General features: G+C 34.2%; 1 protein-coding gene across 2 annotated transcripts; it reads right to left on the bottom strand.

The window, feature by feature from the left end:
• Positions 1-3,336: 3,336 nt before the first annotated feature.
• LOC131607461 (uncharacterized) lies at positions 3,337-5,961 on the bottom strand. Of its 2 annotated transcripts, XM_058879463.1 has the most exons (3): positions 5,829-5,961; positions 4,760-4,927; positions 3,337-3,813 (listed from the first exon to the last, which is right to left on the bottom strand). In XM_058879463.1, the coding sequence occupies exons 1-3, from the start codon at positions 5,841-5,843 to the stop codon at positions 3,553-3,555; spliced, it is 444 nt and encodes a 147-aa protein (XP_058735446.1). In that variant the 5' UTR covers positions 5,844-5,961; the 3' UTR covers positions 3,337-3,552. The 2 variants fall into 2 exon arrangements, with proteins under 2 accessions (XP_058735446.1, XP_058735445.1); XM_058879462.1 differs by lacking the exon at positions 5,829-5,961 and having other exon boundaries at positions 4,760-5,073.
• Between the last annotated feature and the right edge of the window lie 7,892 nt (positions 5,962-13,853).

Below are 13,853 nucleotides of genomic sequence, written 5' to 3'. Positions count from 1 at the left end.
ACAGACGAATGTTTCGTTCCACCACTATGAAAGGACAAACGTTGCATACTATCTTGTCTCCCACTACGTTCAAGCCACAAAACATTTGGAAATTCCAAAACTGCCCCTAACAGATATATTATTAATTATATTGGATATATAAAGGCTTGAAGACTCAAAAAGGAATCTGCTAATTCACGATCATATCCATTCTTGAAAGATTGTTCATAACTTCATTCTCTTAAGTCTAGAATATGAAATATCGTTTACATTCAGCTTGTGTAGAAGCATTTATCTGTAAACAAACACTTATTTAAATTGTTATTTGATTGTTCCTTAAGAAACCTGTTGGTTAGTATTCTTGGGAATTTTAGGACTAGTGTGTCTTAAAGGGTGTTAGTCACTTACGGGTAGCTTGTGCATTATATTGTTAGTCACTTGCGGGTAGCTTGTGCATTGTATTGTTAGTCACTTGCGGGTAACATGTGTAGTGTTAGTCATCGGTAGTTAGCCCATACAATTGTAATCAGTTTGGTTATAGTGGATTAAGACCTCGATTGAGAGAGGCAAAATCACCTTGGCGGGTGGACTAGACTAGCTTGAGGGTTTCTCAAGTGAACTAGTATAAGCATACATTGTTCTTTCCTTCTTTCTCTTTATAGTTATTATCAAGAGTAAAGAGTTTGTTGTTTAAAGAGGGGAGTTATTTTTTATCAAAGTTTTGTTTGTTAAAAACCTAATCAAACCCCCTTCTAGTGTTTTTTCATACCTTCAGTTGGCATCAAAGCTCCAGTTTTGAGTGGTGATAAAGAGTTTGAATCTTTATCAGGCACCTAATGGTGTTCAATATCGATCCAGACTGTGTGAAAAATAATGGCTACTCCCTCAGTTACTCCTACCAACAATGTTACTGTTGATAATAACATAGAGAACATTATAGTGCCAAACCTCCTATGTTTGATGGAGAAAAGTTTGACAATTGGAAGGATAGAATTGAAATGTATTTCATGACATTTGACTTTGATCTTTGGGATTTGGTAGTTGATGGCTACAGATATCCAGTAGATGCAAGTGGTGTCAAGATTGCAAGAAGTGCAATGACAGAGACCAAAAGAAAGCTTACAAGAATCATTTCAAAGCTAGGTTTATTTTGTTATTTGCTATTTCTCATGTTGAGTATGAGAAGATCACTGATAAAGAGACTGCTAAGTCCATATTCGATTCTCTCAAAATGTCTCATGAAGACAACACTCAGTTTAAGGAGACAAAGGCTCTGGCCCTAATTCAAAAATATGAAGCCTTCAAGATGACCAAAAAATATCAAGGTATGAAACTTGAATTTCTTTGCAAGTTTATCTCCTATGAGCTCAATCTCATGACTCTGGAGATTTATTATCAAGCTTTCAAGACTTATTTTGTTTAAGTCCTTAGCTTCTTGGATGACTGTCACCTTTGGTCTATATTTGACAGGAAGACTCCTTAGATTCTTCTTAACATGATCAAAAGTTGTATAGCTTTTATTCCAAAATTGAAGTCCAGAAATAAAAACTTGAAACCTTGAGAACATGGTTTCAATACTTTCATATTCTTTCATTTTGAACAATTCATATTGTTGGACCAAAAGATTATTGTTTGCCTCTTTCACTTGTTTTTTGCTTTCATAGGCAACACATACTGATTCAAACATGGTTTTAGCAGTAGATTTGTTAATTATCTTGATGTACTCAGATTGAGGTAAAACATCTACCAGAATGCCACACACTTTGTGATGTTTTCTATAGATCTTATTTTGAGCAGGTGTGAGACTTTTTTTATCAGCAACCATTCCTTTTCCATCAACTAGAATAGTAATGCCATCTTTAAGAATGTCCCACAACTCATCATCAATGTCTATGATTTGAGTGTACATCTTACTTTTCCATAATTTAAACTCTATAGAATCTCCACTAAAGGTTGGAGATTTAGAAGTATATTTGTTCTTCATAGAAGCACTATAATCATGGTTCAAAGCATTGTGACTAGTACTAACCTCATATTCAACACCATTAGACATGTTTTTTTCTCTCAGGATCTTTTATGTACCATTGTTAAGTGTGAAGAGCACATACTTTGCTCTTATGCCAACTCAAGGTGAAAAAACACAAGAAGGGAGTTGAATTGTTTTAGCTTTTTTTATTGTAAAACACTCTTATCAGATTCTAAACACAAGGTCTAGAATCTGATACAAGGTTAATTGTTCGCAGCGGATAAAAACAAATTGAGAGTTAGAGAGTGAAAGAAAGAGAGACATAAGCAATTTTGTCCTGGTTCATCCCACAAAATGAGAGTAGTCCGGTCCCCTTGCACTTCCAAGGGATATCACTATAATCAAATGATTACAAATGCTTAAGCATACAAACAATAGACTTCCAATGCTCAGGCACACAAATAAGAGACTTCAATGCTCAAACACACAAGTAAGAGACTTCAGATGCTCACGCAAACAAGCAAGAGATTTCTAATAGTCTATCCTAATTAGATAAAAGATTGTTTGGATATTTCATTTGATATACAATCAAAGGTGTAAATAGAATACAAATCAATAAGATTCTTAAGACTTAAGAATTTCTAAGATATACAAATGATATGAAATTCTAAGTTAAACATGGGCTTTTGATTTGACAGAGTAATAACTCTTTTGATTGTCAAAGATTAGTTATTTTTCTTCAAGTCTTCAGCTCCTTATATAGATAGATAGAAAAGAGTTGTTGAAGAAAAGAGTTAGCAAAAGAGAGTCTTGGAGAAACTTGATCATAGACGTTGGAATGTTTCTTGATATGGATAATGTTGTTAAAAAGACATTTGAATTTCCTTTATTTCAAAAGGATTTGTCGGTTGTATCCCTGCTGTCTATGAGATTTTTCGTTTGGTTTTGCATGTGATCAGAAGAAGACAGAATGATTTTTGAGTCTGATAGTGACCTTTCAGAGTCGTCTTGATCTTTGTGTTGACTTTCTTCAGATTTTGAGTCTTTAGAGTCAGGATCCCAACTTATGATCCTTCAGAGTTTGGATCTTCAGAGGTTGACTTTTTTCTGACTCTGGTCTTTAGAAGTTGACCTCCTTCAAAATCTAAGTCATTAGAGTCTGACTATAAGGTTCTGATCCTTCAGATTCTGGATTTTTTAGCTTCTCTTTAAATGTTTTTTTAGTGCCAGTACTAAATTTATATCACACATTTTAATCAATGGTCTTACACACTTGAACATATATTAATATACGTAATAATTCTTTGAATACTTTGTTATCATCAAAATCTTAGAGATATGGTACAAACCAATTTAATTCTAATATTCTATTCACTAGGATTCTTCAACGCATAACCATAGTATTTAGAATATATAAGTAAATATCGTTTATAGAATTACACATATGTCAAATTCGGTTTTGATAATCCCATAATCTAAAATAAAACAGAGTTACATCAAACTTGTGAAAATCAAAATGGAAAAATTGGTTGAAACAATTATTTTGTTAATTTGAGTAGCTAGTAGAAATTGATCACAGATTTGCACATACACCATCAAATGCTCTACTAGTTCCTTGAATTTTTCTTACTCTTGCTGATCTTTATTAGCAGAGGATCAAGTAACGAGGGAACGCAAACTCCACAGGACATGTCAACTTCTTGTGATTTAGAGGTATCATTAGAACAAGAAACCTTTGCTAATGGTTTGTTCTCTTTTTCTTCAAACTTTAATGGGTTTGGGAAGTATAAGCGTTTTCTGTCACCTGGTCTGATTCCTATTAGATGCCCGAGGGAAACACTGTTGTCTTTAAAGAATGATGCTGTTGACTGATTGTTCCAACACAAAAAAAGAGTTAGAAATTAAAGAGCAATTTATTACATGTCCATGATCCATTACTTTGTGAAGTTCAAAAATTCTACATTTTGATGTATACATTAACTCAATGCTAAAAAAAATCAAACCACTATTGTGACAACTTGGTAAAAATGGGAAAGAAAAATTCAGTTGTATGTGGATTGGGGTCAATGTTTTAAAACTAGATCTCATTCTGATCACACCTCCAAACCATAATTTAAGTGGTTCAATTGCAATTGAACTGTGTAACAAAAAGTAAATAAATATCGGTTGAACACTATGATTCAACCGAAGTCAACACCGATCGTTAAGTTGAGTTATAAATCAAACCTGCCGCCCTTCACATTTATTCAATGTCATCTTTGCTACACAGACATCTCTTAACAAATGTGTGTCTGGTGGCTAATATGTGTAAATGTCTAACACCGACACAATACTAATACATATGTTTATATTCAATTTTTTTTAGATATTATTAGTTGATAGAATATCTATATATTTGTTAATAGAATATGTATTTATATTTGTATATAAGTCTCATATCGACTACAACATGCAATGAATTATAAATCTCTCTATATATAAAATAGTAGTAGTGCTATTCTTACACGGTTGATAGCAATATGTCTCAATATCTCTCAATCTTTATCCTACAAGCCGAATTTGTAGGGATGAGTTAGGTTTAACTACATTTTCTTAACATGATATCAGAATCCTAAAGTTAAATCTCTCTATATATAAAACAATCTTCATTATGCTATTTTCACACGGTTGATCTAAATATCTCTCAATATCTTACATTACTGTTAACTATTCTTTTCTCCAAAATGGTTTTTAGTAAAGAAATAAGCCTTGTAATATATATATTTTTAAATAGTTAGAAAGGAAGAAAATTGGGACATTGGGGAATTAAATTACCTCAGTATCAAGGTTGGAGGATGAGACTGAAGAAAAACTTGCAGAAGGAATATGCAATGACAATGAGTATGGCTCAGCCGAAACATTTGCTGGAAGTGCTTCCACAACTCTTAGTCTCATATTCAGAATACCAAGCCCAAATGGCCACCCAATAGGAATCTCATCATTCTGAGAACAATAGATAGCAGTAAAAAACATGTTATGATTGAATGTATTACATATAATTCAATGGTTTATACTTGTGTATGGGCTAGCTCATTTCTCTAGATATTCCCAGATCCAATTCCACATTCAATCGTACAAGTTCAACTTATTTCTTTGTTTAATGTTATGTTCCTTATCTATTATGAATTTGGCCCACATCATGTGGCTATGCTAGATTTCCACCAATCATTATTAAATGTATCTTCACATCAATCTTTATAAAGTCAAAAATATATAGTAGATTCATTGTTCCAGTGAGATCACAAACATTTGAGTGATACTATAAGTTACTAAAATTATCAAATAATAATATTTCTGTTAGGGGACCATGAAGATACCACCACATAGTACATGACATGTTGATGTTATTATTATTAGAACTGTTGTTTCACTTCAATCCACATTCTTACAATTTACTTCAGACAACAAACTTTGATGGTTTTTAAATGAAATGTTAATTCATACACCCACCTATATTTTCATAACATGTGTTTAATTACAATAAGGGCCCTATAAACAAAAGGATCTTTTCTTACAAGTAAAGTCCATATGAAAAGTACAACTTTTTCTGTCTATATACAGATTGATAGATATGGTTTTTATTCTTCATGCCAGTTCATTTGGAAATTATTACCAATTGCAATGAACATTACTTTCAACTAATAACAAAAATCTCAACAAAAAACCATATTAATTAATAATTATCACTTGAAACATGTAAATTATTAGAAAGAACCATACACAGAAACCATAACATATTTATTTATTCATGAAAACAACAACACATATGATAAACTGGCTGAATAATCAATGCAAGATGAAAATGGAGAAGAAGAGGCAGATATATTATAAGATGAATTATTACCTGTGAAACCACCATGGTGTCTGTCTGTGTGTGGACAGTTGCTAGAAAAAGTTGATGAGAAAATGATGATGAAGAAGAAGAATGAAAATTGAAAGTGTTATTGTTCGAGAGAGAATGTGAAACTAATTGAGAATTTACGTGTCTCCTAACTAGTATAGTAATATTAATTCTTATAAAATAAAAAGTTCACATTTAAGACTCAAGGACCCCACTTTCAAAATTATTTACTTACCAAAAATATTTATTTATTTTGATTGTTGTTCACATTTAATTCTTATAAGACTAATTCATTTGAATTAATGATATCCATATTGCAGGTGTTAATTGAAAAACAGAATACTATTACTATATATTCTTTTCATTGAAAATGGATGAAATTTTTTAATTAATTTAGGTTGTTAATTAAATAATAAAGTTTGGCCATAATAATAATTATAAAGTTACTATATATGATAATTATTTTATGGTAATGTCCAAAATAAAATAATTAAAATAGGATAATATCTAAAATAACCAAAAAATATATAGAGGAAAAATTTTGGTATATCATAAATTTGGTATAGGTCATAAATGAAAATATATATATATATATATATATATATATATATATATATATATATATATATATATATATATATATATATATATATATTATATATATATATATATATATATATATAATATATATATATATATATATATATATATATATATATATATATATATATATATATTCTATAATGCAGTTGTTGAAATTTGAAGGCTTGTCTCAATATTTTTTCTATATTGAGACAATAATATGGCATAAACAAAAATATAAAAAAAAATTAAAAGTTGTTAAAATGCAATTGTTTGGATTCGAAAGTGTGTTTTTTTGAAAACATTTCCGCTCAGTTTCCAGCTCATCAAAAGGAATAGGTAGTATTTTTTATTTTAAAAAAATTAATTCTGACGCGCTTATAGTTTACACATTGGTTGTTCATTGACTAAGGTGAAAGATTTGTCATAGAATGTATTACCTGGATGTTTGACAAATTAGATTGGAGACATTTCATGTATCTTAAACATCGCACTTTTAAAAGAACCACCCTAGCATTTTTGAGTTCATTTAAATTTGAGTTAGGCAGAAGGATGTGAGTTGTAGCACTGCACCTCCTTCATGTCAACTTTCTTCCTTGCATGCTTGTTGATCATGTCTTTCTTGGCGGATTCACTATGATTCTTTGAATTCTTACTTGACTTCTCATTATTAGCAAGATTCTTTCTTTGCTTCGACTTTTTGTTTCCACACTTGATGAATCTTGCTTGCAAGGCCTGTTCAGCCACCTTATCCCTATCTAAGTTCCTCTACTTAAGCCTCATCTCATTAGCCTCTAATGAAACTTAAAGGTCTTCTAACTTCATCTCAGTTAGGATTTTGGAATCTTCGATAAACACTACAATGTAATCAAAATTTGCAGTCAAAGATCTAAACACATTCTCAATCTTCTACATATCATAGACCAATTCACCACACGCATTCATCTGGTTGGTGAGTAACACTAATCTTAAGAAGAAATTGGCAACCGATTATCTTTTTTCATCAGTGTTATCTCAAACTGCTTTTTCAGCGTCTGCAACTTCACCCTATTCAGTTTCTCATCTCCATTGTACATGTTCTTCAACTTGTCTCATGCTCCTTTGGACGTTTCTTCTTCAATGATCTTCTCAAACACATTTGGATCCACACACTGGTGAATTAAGAAAAGAGCTTTTCCATCTTTCTTTCCTTGTTTCTTGTGCACAACCTTCTGAATATCATTTGCATTCGCTTCCAACGTATGAACTCCATTGTTGCACCCTAAAATTTGTCCTCTTTATCGGTGCCATAAGTTATGAAGGACGTTTATTTCGTCGTTCGAAAATCAAAGAAAAATAATAAAGAGTTCTCATGGTTTTAAGAAAGTTCGGTGCGAAGTTCGGTGTGACGTTCACTACATCTTTCGTGTTCAAGCCGAAAGCTAATTCATCAAGGAAAATGGCGGGAATTAATTATTTCTGGAATTTCGGGTTCATCGCACTACAGTTTTCCGGATATTCAGAAAGTCATATCTCTTGGTCGGATTACTGTTCTGAAGCAAGACCTATGCCAAAAGTTTCGTCTCGAGGTCTACTCCTTTTTGTTTGTTGGGTTCGACAATGTATTTTATGAAGAAGGTTCTCAAAGTCGCAAATTACCTGAGTTTTTATAGTGAAAAACGGTGTTGAACCGCAGGTTTTTGGACGCCGAAAAATTCATATCTCACAATCCGCTCGCCTGATTCGGCTTATTTTCAAACTGTAGCTTAGTCTCATTATTCTCTACATTTCATATGTTCGGACCGTCGATCAATTCTTCACCAAAAATCCCAGAAAGTTACAAGAGCATCTTGGTTTTTTCAGCAAAAATTATGTTTTTCAGGTACGCCAGACGAAGTTAAAAAATTCATAACTTCTTCGATTTTTATCGTATGAAGTCCATTCCGATGGTATTCTCTATGAAATTTCGTTAGTTGCGATTCTTTGTCAAATACGCTCATTCATATTTCGAGCCGAAGGATGAGTTTGATCGCGTTCTTTGAGAGGTACTCACGAAATTATGCACCGTCGTGCCAGATGAACCGACGTTTCTCGTCATTCAAACGCGCGTAACTTTTTGACCGCTCATCGTATTAAGACGATTCTCGGGGATACGATCCACACATTTGGTCATCTTCGTGTTGGCATTGGTCCCGTTTCCGAATTTCGCGTCGAGTCACATTTCCCCGAAAACAAGCTAAAAAGAGATACGTCAGGGGTATTTCGGGTATTTCACAGTTACACTATATATTCTATTTTACTACTATTTTCATTCGTTCGCAACATTTCATTCTCTCTCTTCACGAACAAAATTCCAAAATTCTCCTCCTTCTCTCTAAGATCAAACTCTCTTTCTCTCAAGAACATTCAACAACTTCATACCAAAACTCAAGAACACCACAACAACTTCAATAATCTCCAACAACTTCTTCATCAAGATTCAAGATCCAAGAACAAAACTCAATATTTTCATCTCTCTCAAGTCTCTATCTCTCTCTTCTCCCTCTCCGATTCGCACTTCGATTTCTCTTCTCTCGGATTTATTTTTCGATCAACTCTTAGCTTCGATTCCGTAAATTCTTTAACATCTCTTTACTTGATCTTGGTGAATTGATATAGGATTGTGAAAATTGAAGTGTGAATGGGTGAATTGAATTGATAATTATTGTGGGTACTAATTGTTGTAGTTTAGGTGTTTGTTAGAATGCCTAAGAAATAATTGACATGAAAAATCCAAAAAAATATTAACAAACTTTATTTTTTGCTACTTGATTCAAAATAGTTGGAGTTACTTGTCGCTTGAATTCAATTGCCAAATGAACATGATTGTGCCTAATTGTTGATGTTGCATGAGTTTGAATGATTGAATGGTGCATAATTGTTGCATTTTACAAAATTTCATGTGTCACGTACATGTAACCGGAGGTTTTTGGGCATTCTAAAACTTTCTCCGCGGACAGATTTTAGTTTCAGACACTTTAAGGTCAAGTCTGGGCTCTTCTGGTTTTTATGCGATAAATTGATTTTTAAGCGAAAAGTGTCATTCCGGTTAATTTTTGAGTTCTTGCCATTTCTTTTGGATCACTTTTTGTGTTATGTACATAAGTGATTTTTTGACTCATGAAGAGCATAAAAAGTGGAAGTTAATTGTTGTGTGCTTAGTATATTGTTTGGATGTTGATTCAAGGTGGTAATAGGACTTGATAGTATGCTAAATAATGTCTTTAAATGCTGGAAATTTTCTGCTATGTCATGTTCACTTCTCTTTTTACCAATTTTGCAAAATACACGCGTCGCGCCAGCTTCATTCCAAAACGCCATATCTTTTAACCCGCTTTGAGTTTTTGTAAGTGTGAATAATGTTTCTCAGGTAGAATGATATTTACGGAGCTGTTTGTGAGGTTTAATTTCGATTTCAGCCGACTTTTTTTGTCGATTTTGCTTCTATCCCGTCTCAAAAGTCGTGCTTTGGGGTCGACTTAATAAAATTCGATCGCATATGTGAGTTCCTTGGCACGTTTGTAGGTTACCGTGTAAATTTTTTTTAATTCTGACAAGTTTAATTTTTGACCGTTTGTTCCGATTTTGATGTTTCTTTGATCCGATTGACATGTAAATAACTTATTAAATTTCCATTTATCCTGTATTCGTATTTGGTTGGTATTTGTTTATCATTTCACTCCTATATCTTGTTTGTTGCTTCTTTTATGCTTAATAATGTGTTTAACACCCAATTTGTGCGTTTAAAAGTCATGTATTGCGTTTGTACTCGTGTTTGTTCGCTTGTGAATACTTATCGTGATGTTGGTACATGTGTGATACGTTTTGCATGTGTTTTGTACTCGTGTTTTATCGCTTTCTGCATCATACATAACATGAGTGAAGGATAGAAAAACACTTAGAAAGGGGGGGGGGGGGTTTGAATAAGTGTAGCTTTAAAAACTTGACAGATAAAAATAAATTGCACAGTTATTTTTATCCTGGTTCGTTGTTAACTAAACTACTCCAGTCCACCCCCGCAGAGATGATTTACCTCAACTGAGGATTTAATCCACTAATCGCACGGATTACAATGGTTCTCCACTTAGTCAGCAACTAAGTCTTCCAGAGTCTTCTGATCACACACTGATCACTCCAGGAACAACTGCTTAGATACCCTCTAAGACTTTCTAGAGTATACTGATCCACACGATCACTCTAGTTACAACCTGCTTAGATAACCTCTAAGACTTCCTAGAGTATTCTGATCCACACGATCACTCTAGTTCCTTACAACTTAATGTAATCAATTCTAAGAGTATTACAATTGCTTCTTAAAAGCTATAATCACAAACTGTGATATTTCTCTTAACGTTTAAGCTTAATCTCACTAATATATTACAACAGCAATGTAGTGAGCTTTGATGAAGATGAAGTTTCTGAGCTTTGAATTTGAACAGCGTTTCAGCAAGTTAATTGTTTTGCAAATCGTCAGAATTGTTAACATTGCTTCTCATCAGAACTTCATATTTATAGGCGTTGGAGAAGATGACCGTTGAGTGCATTTAATGCTTTGCGTGTTCCGTACAGCATCGCATTTAATGTTATACGCTTTTGTCAACTACCTCGAGCCTTGTTCACGCTGTGTCTACTGACGTAGCCTTTAGTAGCTTTTAACGTTCCTTTTGTCAGTCAGCGTAGCTTGCCACTTGTACTTCCTTCTGATCTGATGTTTGTGAATACAACGTTTGAATATCATCAGAGTCAAACAGCTTGGTGCAAAGCATCTTCTGATCTTCTGACCTTGAAGTGCTTCTGAGCGTGATACCATCAGAACTTCAGTGCTTCTGATCTCATGTTCTTCTGATGCTTCCATAGACCCATGTTCTGATTCTGCTTCGACCATCTTCTGATGTCTTGCCAGACCATGTTCTGATGTTGCATGCTGAACCCTTTGAGACAAAGCTTCTGAGCGCTGAATTATGCATACTCTTTATATATTTCCTGAAAAGGAAATTGCATTGGATTAGAGTACCATATAATCTTAAGCAAAATTCATATTATTGTTATCATCAAAACTAAGATAACTGATCAGAACAAATCTTGTTCTAACAATCTCCCCCTTTTTGATGATGACAAAAACATATATAAATGATATGAATTTGCGATCAGAAAGAGCAGACGGCAAAAGACAAATTACACAGCTATAGCATAAGCATATGAATATGTCTCCCCCTGAGATTAACAATCTCCCCCTGAGATAAATAATCTCCCCCTGAAATAAATACTCGAAGAACTTTAATAAAAGACTTCCCTGATTATTTCGGTAGAGACGATCACATAAGCTTCTGTCTTTAGAGAATTCATAGCTTCTGACTTCTGCTTCCATTTGACAGCTTCAGAACTAGAATTTCTTTAGATCCCTAGAACACTCACAGCTTCTGATTCCTGCTTCCATCTAGGACAGCTTCAGAACTTGAATTTCTTTGATCTTCTGAACATTCACAGCTTCTGACTTCTGCTTCCATTTAGGACAGCTTCAGAACTTGAATTTCTTTGATCTTCTGAACATTCACAGCTTCTGATTTCTGCTTCCATTTAGGACAGCTACAGAACTTGAGTTTTCTGGATCTTTAGAACATTCACAGCTTCTGATTTCTGCTTCCCTCGGATAGCTTCAGAGCTTTGAATTTCTACCAACATCACTTCATGCTAGATTTGTATCAGAACATTGTTGAATGTACCAGAGCATCATCAGAGCATCTTTACATCCTGAAATGTTACAGAACAAAAACTAAACGACAAAAGTCAGCATGAACGAGTCAGAACATAAAATGTATATTAGAACACATGATATGTATCAGAGCCATATAGGCTAAAATAATGTATCAGAGCAAATAGAATTTTTCCAGAGCAAATAGACAAATATGGATCAAATTCTATTATCAGTGCTTCTGATTCATTCTTCTTTCTTGCTTCTGATTTCTGAAGCTTGACAGCACTCAGCTTGCTTCAGTTTCCATGAGTTTATTCTTTTTTACAGAATAACACTTCTTATGGTTTTGCTTCTTGTGTTTGCTTTGAAGATTCTCTTCACTTCTTTATACCTGCAAAACACTTAAACCATATAGAACTTGCAGTTCTTGTTAGAAAATGTGTGGGAGCTTTACCCAGCAACTGATAGATTAATCAAATCATTTATCATATATTTCTCCCCCTTTTTGTCATATCATCAAAAAGCAAAAAAGATTCAGAGACAAACAAAACGAAACACACGGAGGAAGAAGATGAGTTCATTGAAGTTCAAACAGCAGGTACAGAAGTACATGGAGATAAGTAAGATCAGATGCACAAAAAAAACAGATGCAACGAAAAAGAAAGAAACAACACAGACTCAATCTAAGATGGCCCTAGTCTTGACAAGATCTTGGCCAGCATCTCTTGAACCTCATTGTTGTGTCCATCTTGCCTCACCATGAAAGCTTTATACTCAGCATTGATTGAGCTTTGCTCATCCTGTCTCCTCTGAATTTCTTCCAGAGTCCTTGCAAGACGAGAAGGTTCATCAGAAGAAGCTTCGCCGCTTTCAACCACAGGAATAGCAACGTGATCTGTAGCTTCCATGGATAGATCATTTGCAGGGATTTCCTCAACAGGATCTGATTTAGCAACATGATCTTCAGCATCTGCTTCTTGCATAGAAGCATCTCCATATTCTGCAGCAGGAATTTCCGAGTCTCCATTTTCAAGTGCCTGAAGAATGGCAGCTAGATTCCTGGGAGCAGAAGGACCTTCAACTTCTGGTGGGTCAACAACTTCTGGAATGACCAAGCTTGGATCTTTCTCAGAAGGGTTTTCGCTTAGATAGTCAAAGAGAGTCTTGAAGTCTCCGAGCAGAACAGGATAATCAGGAATAAAGATAACAATATCCCTGCATGGATTTGCTTCCATTTCAGCAGCCAGTCTTAATTGTTCCATCTCATCCAAGAAGGGCTTCTCCTCTGCAGCAACACAATTTCTGAGAGGATGGTAGTATATACCATTATCTTCCTCCAGAAGGTAACCAGGGTAACCAGGGGCAGCAGCCACTAGTCTTTTCTGTACTCCCATTGCTTCTACTTGAAAATCCTTGCGAAATCTTCTCCAGAGATTTCTTGTAGAAACATCATCCAGACCATTTAGAAATGCATCCTTCAGAAGGTCTAGACTGCTAATCACCTCATGTCTGAAAAGTTCCAGGTAGGTATAGGGTTCAGGTTCAGGCGGATTGAAGGTGAATTTGTAGTCAGGGTAGAGAAGACAGTAAGGTTTAGATTTTCTGGTAGGTAAGGGATGGGATATAGAAGGTGGAGGTACGGTGGATGAGGAAGAAGGGATATCTGAGAGAATGATTGATGAGGATGGAATATCAGAAATGATAGATTGAGACGAGGATGAAGTATTTGTAAA

This window comes from Vicia villosa, linkage group LG5 (genome assembly GCF_029867415.1).
Source record: "Vicia villosa cultivar HV-30 ecotype Madison, WI linkage group LG5, Vvil1.0, whole genome shotgun sequence".
Classification (NCBI taxonomy): Eukaryota; Viridiplantae; Streptophyta; class Magnoliopsida; order Fabales; family Fabaceae; genus Vicia; species Vicia villosa.
Note: the sequence above shows the minus strand (reverse complement) of the source record. Positions and strands in the feature narration are given on the sequence as shown.